The sequence below is a fragment of the Sander vitreus genome, chromosome 11, assembly GCF_031162955.1.
Source record: "Sander vitreus isolate 19-12246 chromosome 11, sanVit1, whole genome shotgun sequence".
Classification (NCBI taxonomy): domain Eukaryota; kingdom Metazoa; phylum Chordata; class Actinopteri; order Perciformes; family Percidae; genus Sander; species Sander vitreus.
In genome coordinates this window covers 9704315-9720451 of record NC_135865.1, presented here as the reverse complement: position 1 = coordinate 9720451, position 16137 = coordinate 9704315, and the positions used below count along the sequence as shown (strand labels likewise).

Genomic DNA, 16137 nt, shown 5'->3' with positions numbered 1-16137 from the left:
ACTGACAATTAAGCAACAGTATCTTATTATTTTCCAAAGTGGCACATTTCATCAGGTTATCAACATCGTGTCATACTTGTTTTGAGAATGTTAGAATTCCATTTAATTAGGTCCCATGGCATGAAAATGTCACTTTATGAGTTTTTTTTTTAACATTAACATAAGTTCCCCCAGCCTGCCTATGGTCCCCCAGTGGCTAGAAATGGTGATAGGTGTAAACCGAGCCCTGGGTATCCTGCTCTGCCTTTGAGAAAATGAAAGCTCAGATGGGCCGATCTGGAATCTTTCTTATATGTTATCATATTATATACTGTTTTCAGATTCATACTTTTGTGATTCAACTAGAACATATTCACATGCTTAAAAAAAACAACTTTATTTTTCTCATACTGCCCATGGCTGCTGCACCTGTATCCAACTTGAGTCTGAGACTGACTGCAACGGAGCAGCACTTTCTACCCTCAAAAAGATAAAAAGCTTCTGAACCAAATACTATTCAACCGGATGTTTCAGCAGTAATGTGACCAGTGTTGGGCAAGTTACTTTTAAAAAGTAATTAGTTACAGTTACTTCTTCCAAAAAGTAATTCAATTAGTTATTCAGTTACAAATTATGAAAGTAACTAGTTACTTCAGAAAGTAACGATTGCGTTACTTTCAAGTACATTTTTAAATGCTCAAATATGACCCCACCTCTACCTACCCCTCTTTAATGGAACTTAAAATACATGTGCATGTTCAATTATTTATGATAAATCTGAATATTATAATGAAATGGACACTTAATACAATACATTATTAACAGAAACAATGTACACAAATCTAAACTATTTTAATGTTGCTGTGGAACAAAGTGAGACTAGCCTCCAATCAAATGCCATGTATGTAGATATGTTTATTAGGGGTGGTACGGTTCATGAAAAAACATCCGAACCGCTCGGACCGCTTGTCTCGGTTCGGAGCGTGTGGTGTGCCGCACGGTTTGAGGCATGCGCAATGTAGCCTTGTGCCCGTCAGGTGCCCGTATGTGACCTCAGACAACTGTGTTTCCCTTTCGCGCGAAAGAAGAGGCTCAGACTCAGAGATCTAGTTGGTCTGATGAAAAAAAACTACTTCAAATATAGTAACGCGCCGCATTGTTTCGCAGTAACGGTAGCGGTGTTATTAAGATGGGAAGAGTAATCAATTAGATTACTCGTTACTGAAAAAAAGTAACGCTGTTATTTATAACGCCGTTATTCCCATCACTGAATGTGACCCACAGCGACGGCACAGAACACACCGAACAGACTCGAGTCACTGACCTTGCCAGACTGTCCAACGGCCGATTATCGGCTCTGTGTGTCAGGGCCTTTATGGTCACAAAACTACCAAGGATGGAGGACTGTACGATAGCTGCGGTTGAGCTGTTGCTTGCACTACATGTACATGAAGTCCTAGGCTTTAAGGAGTGATGCCCAATGGTGGCATCCCACCCCATCCCATGACACCAACACAACATGAGAATGGACATGAACCTGTGCATGCAAAAAGCTGGCCACTCTTCCTTCACCCCTCCAGGAATATAAAAAGCATTTCCCCAAAACTAGCTAACTGACCCTAGAGAGCATGCAACAACACTCCACTGCACCCTCCTGTAGTCAGCTGCAGTGTCATCAGAACAAAGTGGAGCATGGCTCAATCTAGAAAGTTGGTCATAATAAGGAGGTTGTCCAGTTTAAGACTCCCAGACACTACAGGGGCTGAAACACCTCATCCGCACAGGTGGCTTCTTAACATTTCTGTGTTAGGAAGTTCCTGTGTCTGTATGCCAGTGCAACATGAAAGTAGCATATTTCATGTTGTATATATAATTACATATCAACCCAAACACAGCCCTGTTTCCTGTCAGAGCCGTTACTCCTGGGGTTCTTTTGTGGAGACGGAACTGAGGGAAAGGGTGGGAGTGGGTGGGAGGGGCACATGAGAACTGGAGTCCAGCCATGTAGTCAGCATGCACCATTTCCACCATTTCTGAAAAAACTCTACCCACACAATCAGCTTCTTCTGTTGACTGCTGAAACTTGCTTTTGAATAACTAAGAGTTACGGAACCAATCCGTATCGCTCCCTGATGAAGTTTTGCATTACAGACAAAATGAAGGAGCCACAAAAAGGTACCAGCATATTTCTAGTGAGGGCATATGTGCAGGCCAGGAAGGAGCTGCCAAGGAGCACTTAAAGCTTTAGTGCGTTACTTTTTGATATTAATGAACGTCCGGAACATTCAAGCCATTGCCAAATGAGTTGCTACAAAGCTAATTAAAGCTACATTGTGTAAGATTTACTCCCATCTAGCGTTGAGATCATATATCGCAATCAACTCTGTCTCGCCACGCAGTATTGCAGCTACGGTAGCCGTCACGCTTCAAAAAGTGAAGGTGTACAAAGTTCATGCGTTCTCTTAATTAATGTTAATGTTGGAGAGTGGCGTGGACGCATGCTTCACACCATGAGCGGGCACGCGCACCACCCGACGGAAAGGAGAGAGAAAGAAAAGGAGACTGCAGCGGTCCGGAGGATAATTAGTTGGGATTTGGTGTGTGCATCCAAAGCAGCTCCAACGTTCAGTCTTTTTTCTGATGATGCCGGTCTCTTGCTCTTTTCAATATCCGTTTTCTTTTTCTGGGCAAAGAAGAAGACTCATGTTCCTGAAATTTGGATTTTGAATACTTGTGGTCCTCCATGTTTCCTTCTTCAAACTTGCCGGGGCCGGGAAGCGACAGCAGCAGCAGCTGTGAGTCAAAAACGCGAAAGGCGGCGCAGTACGTCCCTTACCGACTAACGTATTTCAAGATGGCACTTGTAATGATGTCACATCATTATGGAGCGTCTACCCCAGTTCATGCAAGCGCAAATGTAAAATTCCAGGCTAATAGGAATACTTGAAATTGATGGTGGTGGTCAATATTCATGAAAAAGGACAAGTTTGTGAAGGGCAATACAGATTTTGATAATGAACAACTACAAACGTTACACACTGGGGCTTTAAGACTATTAGCGCCACACAACACTCTTTGTATTTCTCAGTATGGCTACGTTCAGAAGATTGTGTCGTCCGGCGACTTTCGCGAGCAGAAACTCAAGTAAAGATAATTACCTTTTCTGAAGAGTCCATCCTGTTTTTTTAATCCTCCTTTGCTACTAGCAACTGCGTGGAGGAGGGGTGGGGGTGGTGCACGATCACGGAAGGCTTTTATCATGTGGACGTGCTGACAGTTTTGTTGTCATTACTTAGAATTCCTCATGGGGGAGACAGAAACTATGCACTACAGCTTTAAGCACAGTGGTGCTTTGAGCTAAATGTTAACATCAGAAATATGCAAACAATGACAATGCTAACCTTCTAAAGGTAAGCGGGTATAATGTGTACCATGATCACCTTTGTTGAGTGTTAACATGCTAACATTTTCTAATTAGCTATTAACACAAAGTGCTAGGGAGGCTCATGGGAATGTCATTAGGGCCCAAGCACGAAAGTGCGAGGAAACTATTTTTTTTGCAAGGATTATTATTTTTCCGAGTCCTTCGTCGCATTTTTGAGGAGGTTAGATTCCACGAAAACTTAAAAAGATTTGCACACAAAATTGCAAAGTTCTGTAGTGATTGGGCTTGTGCGTCACCAGAGGGCTCCTTAGCACCCCCTAACGAGCGCCATGATTCGGAAAAAAATGAGAAGTTAATATACCCAAATTTTGAGGTATATATAGTCCATGTAGCATTTTTTTGAAAATTTTCCACCTGACAGGAAGTCGGCCATCTTGGTTTTCGTGCAAAATTTTTCATTTTATAAACAGGTGTTTTAGGACTTTAGCATGCACCAAAATGCTCAAAATTGTGCAGCCATGTGCAGAATAGGAAATTCTTTGATCTGAGTTCACATTTAGGCTTGGGAGTGGTATGGTTGCTCTATAGCGCCCCCTAATTGCTTTTAGCCCTTGGGCACATTTTTGACAGCCTTAATATATATGAAAACTCACAAAAATTGGCTCCCACATAAACGCCTGGGAGCTTTGCGAGACTGTACAGCGATTTGGCCCATACCTGTAAGCGGGCTCCATAGCGCCCCCTAATGCGTGGAAGGTCTTAACTTGGACATAGTTGCTCCGATATTCACCAGCTTTACTACACATATTGCTCTAATTATTGCGGACATATTTCCAATTTACCTTCATTAGCTCCGCCCAACCGGAAGGCCATTTTTATATTTATGCATTTTTCATGTGTTTTACATTCTTTCAAACTCCTCCTAGACGGTGATTCCGATCTTCACGAAACTTTGCAGGTACTATCTGTGGACCGTTATGACGAAAAGTTAAAAAATTGTTGAAAAAATGCACAAGTTATAGCAACTTACTTATAGTGTACCTTGGCAACACTTGATCCGATTGCCCCGAAACTTGACAAAGTTCCTCACGGCCGATTTAGCATCTGTGCCAAATTTGGCGGCAATCGGCCATTAGATGGTGCTGTTTAAATGTTTTGAAATAATAAGCAAAATATTGATATATGGGAAACCTACTTTGTCTAAAGGCCTTTTTATGGTTCTGCACAGGCTCCATGCAGAGCTTTCGCCGTAGCCTACGTAAGTGGCCTGATGTTTATATTTGTTGTTATTGAGAAAAACAAAGTGTCTCCCCTGTGTTTTCTGATCAAGGTGGGAAATCCGGAGCAGGAAAAGTTAACCCTCTCCTTGATCTCATGTTGTTCACGGAGAAGGAGAACCAGGAAATGAGTCAGGGGAAATGCAATGCTACCAAGCCACGGCCGAGCGACGTGAGTCGCTGCAACGTGTAGTTACATTTTTCGAGAGGTGCACGTCAGGCTACGGCGTAGGGTCCGGCGTAGATGCAGAGCAGTCTGCGGGGGTACGCCGTCGATTCGACGCACAACCATAAAAAGGCCTTAACTCCTCCTGGGGCGTGAGTCCAATCTGCACGAAAACTTGCGTATAGACTCGGTGTACCCTCATGACAAAAGGTTTTCAAAAGAATTTTGATAGCTAAAACAATGTGCAAGTTATGGAAGACCAACTTCCTGTATGCGGCTGTCGAAACAGGAACGGTTGTATCTTGGCAACGGTTTTTTTCCGATTGGCACAAAACTTAACACAGTTGTTCCTCATGGGCCACTGAGGCTCTGTGCAAAATTGTTCATGCGTGTCATGTTCAAATATAAAAGCAGTTGAAAGTGACAGGACGTTTCTTTTTTTGCTGCGTATTTACATCTCTGAAAACACTTCAGGGTGAGGAGGATACCTACAGCAAACTAATTTCATGATGAGGGGCAACCGAAAGATCAACAGTCTATTCTAATGGGGGAAACAAGGTGCTGCTGTGTTTCTTTACGCAGGTTTGACTGTCCAACTGCCAACAATTTTTTTTAAAACAGTTTGTGCCATTCTCCCAGTGTCAGTAAAATGAACCTCCAGGTCATCCTGGCAGCAGCACATGGGAGCAGCTTAGGACCAATGATTTCTATGAGAGTACTTTGCAATAGACCTTTTTCACAGACAGGCCAAGTCTGAACAACCATCGTTGGCATGCTCACATGAGGCCAAATACTGGCCTCGGATGAGAGACGTAACAACTTCAAGAACCTTAACCAAGTCCAGTTGCCCAGTTGAATTTAACCTTCCTTGATACTTACAGTAAAAAAAGCAGTAATCTTTTTAACTGATTTCTATTTTTGAGGTTCACATTTTGAAAGCACACTTGCTGTCCTGTTTCTATCCAATATTAGTAGTTTCACTCAAAGAAAATGAAGTCAAAGATACAGGTGTCCTCCTCTCCCTGAGGAGATTTTGAACTTGTGCAGCCGGGGGAAGAATTAAGAAATTATATTCGTTCAGCAGTTTCCTGACCTCACTTTCCCTGAGTGAACATGCTCAAATTGTCAATACAAGTGCCTACCCATGTGCAGTGATTCCTTCCGAGGGAACACAGCAAATTTGACTGGAATATTGGATTGTATGAGTTTGACAATCGACTAGTGTGGACTTGACTGGAAAACAGGAAATAAACAGAGGTGCACTGGCTGGATTAACACAACTTTTATGCTTTTCTGTCACATCTACTGCAGTCAGATTCGCTGTGTTCCCTCGGAAGGAATCACTGTACATGGGTAGGCACTTGTAATGACATTTCGAGCATGTTTAGAGGCTTAAAACATGTTTAAAACTTGCCCTGTTTAAGCCTGTTGGGTGCTAACGCTAGCAGGGGGATATCATGGTGTAGACAGCACCGACTGTTTCCGTTTTTTGTTGCTACTGCCAGCACTCCAAATTTACATACAACAGAGCTACGTGTTGAAATTGACCAGAATTCTCCTTTAAGCTGTTTTTGGACTTACATTCATCATGTACACCACTCCAAATGAATGCTAAGGTAGGGTGACCAGACGTCCCCGGTTTCCGGGGACAGTCCCCGGTTTCGGTGACCTGTCCCCGGCTGGAGCTGTCCCCGGAAATGTCCCTGGTTTTCACTGTGACCGAAATTGGAATGAAATAGTCGTGCACCCTACACGCACAGGCTCAAGACAGCCAGAGCAAGCACTGCTCAGAGCTCAGAGATGTTCTAGAATGCCCATTTTACGATGCTAAAATTACTGTTTATTTACATGGAGTCTGGTGGGTTTAGCGAACGAAATTTCGCGGACTTTTTATGTTTTAAAAAAGGATCTTACTCTTTAACAGAAAGGTCGACCTCCTTAGAAATACTTTCCATAATGTTGTCAGACACTTAGAATATTAATCTGAGTCTGTCAGTGGCAAAACAGGCACTTTTATGAACGTAAAAACAAGCTGTACAATTGACGTCCTATTAACTTACATTGTAGCTTGTTTCGCCGTTGCCGACTGCAGTGATCTCGTTTAATACTGGACCAATGTCAAAGGAAAATATTTCCTCAATAGTTTTAATTGTATCCGATATTCAATGAGCTGTTGCAGAAACAAGCCCAGCGTGAAGCATTAAAGCAAAAGCTGTCAGATAAATGTAGTGCAGTAAACATTACAACATTTCCCTCTGAGGTGTAGTGGAGTACAAGTATGAAGTAGCAGCAGGGGCGATTCTAGGATCAGACCTTTAGGGGGGCTCAGCCCCTAATGAGAATGTGACACGGATATGGCGCATGCAAAAGTGTTAACCCCATTGCTGTGACAAATTGCAAGAAAATTAACATTGAACTTACATGAAATGTTATCATATTTGCATTCTGCATAAATCTCTGCACACCCATTACTCTCTGTGAAATATCTCACAAACTCTTCACTCAACACATGCATCGGTACAACAAGCGGCCCCTGAGTAATCCGGTTTTGAAATTGCAACATAATTTCTACATGATCTACAAAATTATAATGTATTCTCATGTAAAATATTTATGTCAGCACAGATATTTTTTGTAAATTGCTTAGCCAGTGTATTCCACCATAATGGTTATTATATTGCCAGATTCCAGACAATCCCACTTACTTATATATATCCACTTACAAATATGAATATATATTTCTACTGGTATGCTTCCTAGTGACATTAATGCAAAATTATGAAGAAAAAAACTATTCCACCTGTGTGTGCATGGTTAAAATTCTGAAGTGCAAAATAGCTCAGGCTACAGCACAAATATTCCCATCCATAGATATATGAATAATCAAGTCTAACCTCTGAATTTCTTTTCAAAGTGCACCAGATTGATGCATTTAAACGTTAAAATACACAAAATTTTCTTGCATGCCCATGGACCCCCCCTAGGGGAGCTTGTGCCCCAGTGCAGCTCTAGGTCTAGTGACGCCCCTGGGGCAGTGTCCCTGTTTTAAGTTTACAAAGATAAAAAATATAGATATAGATAGATAGATAAAAGCACAGAGCTAAACCACAGAGATATACTGCCATGTTATAGATGACATACAGTATTTGTATAGAAGAAAAGGAGTGCCAAAACCTAGGAGACACAAAGAGAAGTAAGGTCAAGGATTGTGCATGGTAAGTGTGCTTACCAGCTCCACCTCCACATTGTGCAAGAGCCTCATTTTCCCTGCATTCCAGGTTGTCTCAGGGGTCTCAGTCTGAAACTGGGCACTGGGTCCAGGTACAACAGCCAGGTTCAGACTGGTGATGATTGGCAATGCAAGTTCATGCAGTGGTGAAGCCTATGGAGCCCTTTAAAAGTTGAAGCATGACTTTGAAAATATCAGTATGTTTAAAAAAAAACAAAAAAAAAAACTACCTTGCGCTGAAAGTTTTAAGGCAAGCGTAATAGTATACAATCACTGCCTGAAGTGGTCGTGCTTGCTCGTGTTGATTGTTGGTTTCAGAAAGTTAATTCTGACTTCAGAAAGGCTTTTAGAGACTGTTCAACCATCCAACATTTACTACAGTTGACACCTTTAGACTATATCTACACTAACCAAGTTAAATCTAAAATCTAAATAACAAAAAAACAGTTACATTCCTTATATTTCAGTCGGCAAGAAACAAAACTGTAAGAAGTGGGACAGACACAGCCTGGCTACTCCGTTCAGTTCTTTACTGCCTCTGAGTTTATGTCATCATTTTACAAAAGCTTAGTTTAGCTTTTCTGGAGACTATTTTTGAAAACAGTTTTTTTCAGTGTTAAAAACAGCGTGCACGGAGGGCAAAAAACTGAGAAAAGAGGAAGTGTTTTCAAATATAGCCAGTTTTGTGTGGATGTAGTCTTAAAAGTAACAGTGTCTACTATAAGAATAGGTGGTCATTCACCTAAATCTGTAAAATAATCTGTGTTGCCCTTCCAGGTAGGTAGTTTACATTGTGTAGAAATAAAAATTAAAGCAGGAACAGCACATTCTACTCTACAATAAGGTAATTTGCTGTTGTATGTGTCATGGATCCATGAGGATCAACTTACTTTACTCCTGATATTCTTCTAATAACTATATTCTTGTTCTTCCTTAATTTGAATGAGCTAATAACATATTCAATGTCACAATAAGTGCTAAACAGTTACTCTCATAAAGAGTTTCCCAAGACCATGCAAGTTGTAACCGAGGGTAAAATTCCACACATTACATTGTTGGTCTGATGTAATTCCTCCAAAGAGGAGGGTGTTGGTTTCATATTACAACACACTACTACCAACTACGCTTTGCACGCAATCTGTGTTTTTACAATGGCTGTAGGAAAAGGTTCGCGTGCGACTGGAGCGAGTGAAAAAAAAAAGAGGTTAAAAAGAGCACACGCAATGGCCCGCACGCATGTGTTTTTCTGGGAAGGAGAGACAGAGCAGCCTAAAGTAAACAAAGGACTTTGCACCAATCTGTAGGTAGTACAAGCTGCAAACATGCATAGCTACCATGACTTGCAAGTCCACTGCTGGAGAAAATAGATAAATAAGAAGTAGAAAAAATTGCAATTAACGTGATGAATAATAAAGAAAAATATTTTCACAACTGATATCCCAAAAGTCACTCAACTTATTTCTGTTAACATATTTCATTGGATAAACATACAATTTCTATAATGCTTAGTCTGCGCTACCTCACATTCCATAATAACAAAACGGCATTGCAATTTACAATATAAAAAGGTAAAAATTATATCATTTGTAAATATGTTAAAAAGCAATCCACCAAGACATGACAGGAAAGACATGAAGTGAAAAGAAAATAAGCAAAGTCCCAAAAGAGAAGAGATAAGAGATTATCTAGAGACTAACAGAGTACTAGCCCAATCCCCATCTCATTCAGACTCAGTCTTCCTGTGGTTTTAGAATAGCCCCCTCCTCCCAACTTCCTGCAGATTCTAAACAAAAGCTTGCTCGCTCACTCACACACGCAACACATAAAGCTACCTTTTAACAACAGCTATCACTAGCTCTTACAACAAGCCAGCTTGCAGTACAGAGAAGAGGCAATGAGCGGCGGGGTGTGGTTTCCTGCACTGGGGCTGGTGGCCTGGCTGTGCTGCCTCAGGCTGGGGCCAGTTCAGGGGGAGAAGGTGCTGGTTGTGCCTATGGATGGAAGTCACTGGCTTAGCATGAAGATACTGGTGAAGGAGCTGAGCCAAAGGGGCCATGAGGTTTTGGTGCTGGTGCCTGAATACAGCCTGTTGATGAATAGTTCAGACAGCTTCAAGACAGAGTTCTACCCAGTGTCCTTTACCAAAGCTGAACTGGATGGAAAACTAAACGAGCTTGCGGATGGAGTGTTCCTCAAGCCACCGGAATTCACAGATTTGTTTATCAATGTGCAGCGTCTGGTTAGCTTTACTTCATTGCAGGTCAAAGGCTGCAAGAGTTTGCTGAACAACCAGCCTCTTATGAGTCGACTGAAGGATGGGGGGTTCGATCTTGTGCTCACAGACCCCTTCCTTCCCTGCGGCTCCATTCTGGCTCATGTCTTTTCTATTCCAGTGGTTTATTTCCTGAATGGACTTCCATGTGAGCTGCATGCAAAGGCTAGTCAGTGTCCCTCTCCTCCTTCCTACGTTCCTGTGGCCTATTCTGGTAATACAGACATCATGACCTTCCCACAAAGAGTCAAAAACATGTTGATGTATATTATGGAGTCCTACTTGTGCAGAATAATGTATGTCCACTTTGACGATCTGGTCAGCAATTATTTAGGAGACAACATGGACTACAAGGACCTTCTTAGTCAGGGCGCTATGTGGCTTCTCAGATATGACTTTGCTTTTCAAAGACCCAGACCTCTCATGCCAAACATGGTTTTAATTGGAGGTATCAATTGTGCAAAGAAAGCTCCTCTGCCAGCGGTGAGTATGTAAAGAATGTATGATCACATCTGGATTCACTTAAGGCAAATAGCATACACTGTCTTTGTGTTGAGACAGGCTAAAGACGTAGACGTTGATGAAACAAAAACTACACTGAAAACCAGAAAAATACACCAATCAATAGTTTTATATTGAATCATTGTATTGTATTGCAATGTATAATATGAGAGGGGTCGCTCATAGTGATGAACCAATGGAGAATTATTACTCAATACTGCAGCTCTTTTAGATCAATATTTCGGTTAAACAACCCACAGATTCTGCTCTCATTGTTTTTAAGCTATTGGTAAACTTTTTCAGCAAAAACACTCTGACAAAGTTAGCAGCTATGTGATGAAAGTAATAGAAAGCCTGATGTGTTAATAGGTAATTGTTTTCTTGTTCAAAATAACTTAATAAATAAATAAATGTGTTTTCAGCTAGTTGTAGATTTCTTGTGACATGGCTAGTTGGATATCTGTGTCCATGACTTAAGGACTGAAAACACTTGATTTGCTAAGCTTTTTTCTTGTGCATTATGCATTTAACCAGTCAATGCACACTACAATTAGTTTTTTTTTTGTAAACTTACATAACATCATAAGTGGAAAAGATTCAGGGAATTTAGAATCTCTGCATTAGTGCTGCTTGTAAAAAAGGTTTCAGGAAACAAGCAGAGTGTAGACAAGCACCAATTTAGTATTTCTATTACATATGTTATACATTTTGGGGACCTGCGGAATTTTTCAATATTATACAACAAATACTAACTTTCAGTCATCATTTTATATGGTAGAAGGTACTTCTACTTGTGAACTGGATATGGGGACAAACACGGGTGCTGAAAAGATTGTAAAGATTAACTGTTTATCATGATTTACCAACAATTGGCTAACAAACTTGTGAAAGAACAGGTTTGTCTGCTGGAAGATTCAGTGTGTGAACTCTGAGCCAGGAAAAGCAGATTTGTGGACTATGGCCAGCATAATCTAAGTAAAGAAGTGAGGGGACCTGTTGTGTTAACAGGAATCAAATAGATCAAATGGATTTCTGACATAAACACAAATAAGATTGTGCTTCTAACATTATTTAACTGGGTGGATCTCTGCTGAATGCAATGTTGATAAAATTAATTCCATCTAGCTAATGCACTTTGCTCATTGCACACTACATCTAACGTTTTATTATGAGCAATTTTTTTTTTTTAAATGTTTTTTCAATTCATTTTTGTTTCTTTTCCAATCTGTCTGCAGGACTTGGAGGAGTTTGTGGATGGCTCAGGGGACGACGGCTTTATTGTCTTTACTCTGGGCTCAATGGTGTCCAGCATGCCTGAGGAGAAGGCTAAACAGTTCTTTGATGCCTTTCGGCAAATTCCTCAAAGGGTAACAATAGCCGTAACAGATTAAATGACTTCACTTAGATTCAATCCAATAACCTATATCAGTTCATGCAACAACAAAAAACTCTGATTACTCGTATTAGAATGTTATTGATCTCTTCAAACAAAAAACACAAGTTCCTAACTACACAAGCACTGCAAATAAGTACACATTAGGCAGATATTTCCACACTCAGTATATACCTGATAAAGCCCTAATTAGTTTGAACCATAGGACTTTGTCCCCCGTCTTGCCTTGTTGTAAACATGCCACACTCTCATTACATGAAGAGTTTGCACATCACATCATTAAAAATGAAGAGGTATTATTTCTGTTTCAGGTTCTGTGGAGATACACTGGAGCCCAACCTAAAGATGTACCCAAGAATGTGAGACTTTTGAAGTGGTTACCTCAGAATGATCTCTTAGGTGTGTATCGTTTTATCCTTGACAGAGTCATGTAATGAATCATATCATTCAAACTAATCGAAGTATGTTTTTTAAACATTACCTGCAATTGATTTGTGGTGGACTTGACCTATAATTGTGTATGTTTTTGTGCTCTTCAGCCCATCCCAAAGCTAAAGTCTTAATGACTCACGGAGGTTCCCACGGTATCTATGAGGGTATCTGTAATGCTGTACCCATGTTGATGTTTCCACTGTTTGGGGACCAAGGGGACAATGTACATCGCATGGTGTCCCGCGGTGTTGCAGAGAAACTCGGAATGTATGATGTGACGACTGAAAACCTATTGGCTGCACTTAATAAAATCATCCATGACAAAAGGTAAGACAGGTGGATTATGTTATTTAAAGAGTCACTCAGTTGTATGTGGAAAAGTAAAAAGTCAGAAAAGGCAACAAGTGTATTTTCCCTCCTCAAAAAACATTAACAAAGCCAATTTTTAAAGTATTTTAAATCCTGCATTGTTTTTATTATACTTAGCATTACTAGCTTTCAGTCTTCTTCCTTGTATTTGCTGGTGAATTCCTGCATATCTTGGCACATTACCACCACCTATAGATCAGTGCAAAACGGGGACCCACTGTTAGAAACAACAACTCCATAACGCTTCTAGAGGTCTAAAACTCTACAAGGAACCTTTAATCAGACAGCATTTAGAAAACCCAAGGAACTGACAAAAATGGAAGAAAAGAAATTTGACAAACATACTTCATATTCTATGTATAAAGTATGTAAAATAATGTGTTTTATTTTCAGTATTTGTAAAGCACCTGCACACCCATGGTCCACCCACACAGGCGTTTTCAATAATGTTGCATGGGGCACGTTCAGCCCCGACAAAATGTAGCTAAACGATTATTTAAACGTAAACGGCGGTGCGTAATGCCATTTTATTGCCACAAGTTTATACAAACGAACAAAAGTCAGAAATCTACCTTTTAAATAACTGCATACTTTTTTTCACTAATGAACTGGATTGTATTAATGTATGCATGCTACACTGAAAACGAGATCCTCTTTCCCCAAAAAGGGGAACGAAGAACCGAAATTTTCGTTCTTATACGGTCTCGTTACTACCGTTTATGTCGGAACCGGTGCCCTATTGGCACCGCGTTTCGGTACCCAACCCTACTAAAAACACATGGATATTTTTGTAAATAACTATTTTTGCACAATTTCAGTCACTTTCTGTGGTCAATGTCCCTCCACTATAGATAACAAATCAATGGAGACTGAGTTTGAGTTTGAGTTTAGTTTATTTATGGAAGGGGACAGCGCAAATTAATAAACCACATGATTTCCCATGGGTTAAAAAAGCCAGAATTAGCCAAAAGGCTATTTTTCATCTATAGTCCCCTGCCTTCGATGTTAAAAAAGGCTTTTTAAAATACAAAAAAACAACACAAGCAAAACAAAACTTAGCATAAAGTGTCAGAGACAGAAAACAACAAAACAAAGTACAACACACGACTTAGCATAAAGCAAGACACAACACAAAAACAGAAAGATTATACACCAAGGCAAAACAACAGGGTATAAAGTGAAAAAAATATAAATTAGAACTTTGTCATCATTTGTCATGTGTGCAGAAGCTTTCTTCCTTTTTTACTAGTTTATTCTTAAACACATTTTATAATGCATGTAGCTTCACAAATACTTCCCTAAAATAATGACTTTTTTATATATATCCTTTAAATATACTTGATATATGCTAAGTCGTAGCTAATGCTATAACATCTGCTGCATTCATATTATGAACATTTATTTGTCAGGGTGCATTTAATAAGCTGTACCAATTTGTTATTACTTTTGCTGTTAGAAGGCAACCTATCTTTATATTGACATTCATGTTTTGCATTTTATTTTCTACATTTTATAGTGTAAAAAGTTGTACAAATGTAGTCCATGAGGATATACGATTAGACATTGTGATGATCGAAACTGAAGATCATCCTATTAACTTTGTTTTTTCAAAATATGACTCCTCCCCAGTTACAAAGAGAAGATGGTGATGCTGTCTCAGATTCACCTGGACCGTCCTGCTCAGCCTTTGGACCTGGCTGTTTTCTGGACCGAGTTTGTCATAAGACACAAAGGAGCCGAACACTTAAGGGTAGCTGCACATGACTTGAACTGGATTCAGTACCATAGTCTGGATGTCATTGGCTTTTTTGTCATTATTCTCCTAACTGTTGTGTGGGTGACACTCAAATGCTGCATGTTCTGCACCCGTAAGTGTTGCAGAAAGGGGACTTCAAAGAAAAAGCAACAGTAGTGTTTCTAATGCAACAGTCATAAGCTTTTACAAACTGTAATGAAGTAAATACTGAAGGTTGAAACACTGCAATGACATGTCACCCTAGTGTTATGTACGTGTGTGTGTGTGTGTATGTGTGTGTGTCAATAATTGACTTTGAGCCACTCTCTGGAAAACAAACTGTAAAGCTAATACAATTATTATTTTTTTTTTTTACTTTGTCATGGATTTATTTTGTAAAACTTTTATAACAGGCTACAACAAATGTTTTAAAGGTTTAAAAAAACTGGTAACATTTCTCACATACAGCTCCTCAGGGTAATGTCTAGATAAATTCAGGGTTGCAGTGCATGTGCGAAAGGGGCTGTAGTCTGCCAGTGAGCAGTAGTATTCAGGAATGTATCAGAGAGCACTCAATGGCTGTTATTAGGGAAACAGATGGCTGTTCACTGTTATTTACTAAGTGATGCTAAAGTTTGAACTTGTGACCTTTCAGTCAAAGTTGTTATTTGGGACCCTCAGGCTGCTGTTAGTTTGCAGTCAACCAAAGCTATGTGGATGCACTATTTAACAGCCAATTATCTTACCCAAGAAGAGTGTCAACAAGTCTTTATTTTTCTCCCTCTGACTTTGCCTACTAGCAAAAAAAAGAAAAGCAGGGAAAGCTCTGTGGATATATCATAGCTTCAATTCAACCAGGAGCCCCTGTGGCCTGTCCAGAGAAGCCAACAAATGTGTTCAATGTGAGCAGAATCTTCAGCTTGGTCTGAAGATAAATTATGTCATCTTGGGTTCTACCTGGGCCGCATTGAGTTTTATTAAATTTACCAGCACTCAGAGTAAGTTGTGTTTGTTGACCTTAACTAGAAGAATCTCCCCAACATACTGTACGTTCAGACTGCATGCAGAGAAATGAAAACATGTGTCCCCGAGTTTGTCATCACCCATAGCTGTTGAATGGATATAAAATAAATTCAGCTTGGGTATACATGGCACTATTGGAGCAAAATCTTTACAAATCAAGACAGAAATGAGGAAATTTGGCCTATAGGTGGAGCCAGAACACAGGACACAACTGTGTCATTTACGGAAAATCTCACTTTGCTCGAAAACTGAATAATTATCATCCTGTGTGATAACTTGTCTTCAAATCTTTGTATTTTGCTTTCTTTCATTTTGTCTGACCTGTGCAGACAAATCCACAGTTAGCTCAAAATGAAATATAAGTAATATAATAGTA

At 40.0% G+C, this 16137-nt stretch overlaps 1 protein-coding gene across 1 annotated transcript; it reads left to right on the top strand.

Moving 5' to 3' along the window:
- Positions 1-9827: 9827 nt before the first annotated feature.
- LOC144525075 (UDP-glucuronosyltransferase-like) lies at positions 9828-15736 on the top strand. The gene is made up of 5 exons (XM_078261564.1): positions 9828-10791; positions 12045-12176; positions 12514-12601; positions 12742-12961; positions 14633-15736. The coding sequence occupies exons 1-5, from the start codon at positions 9931-9933 to the stop codon at positions 14913-14915; spliced, it is 1584 nt and encodes a 527-aa protein (XP_078117690.1). The 5' UTR covers positions 9828-9930; the 3' UTR covers positions 14916-15736.
- The last annotated feature ends 401 nt before the right edge of the window (positions 15737-16137 follow it).

What these genes read in the sequence shown, in the direction of transcription:
- LOC144525075 (XM_078261564.1), top strand. Translation starts at nt 9,931, where the DNA reads ATGAGCGGCGGGGTGTGGTTTCCTGCACTGGGGCTGGTGGCCTGGCTG. An exon ending in TTCGGCAAATTCCTCAAAGG is followed by an intron (nt 12,177 to 12,513) that starts GTAACAATAGCC and finishes TTTCTGTTTCAG; the next exon opens with GTTCTGTGGAGATACACTGG. An exon ending in ACCTCAGAATGATCTCTTAG is followed by an intron (nt 12,602 to 12,741) that starts GTGTGTATCGTT and finishes TGTGCTCTTCAG; the next exon opens with CCCATCCCAAAGCTAAAGTC.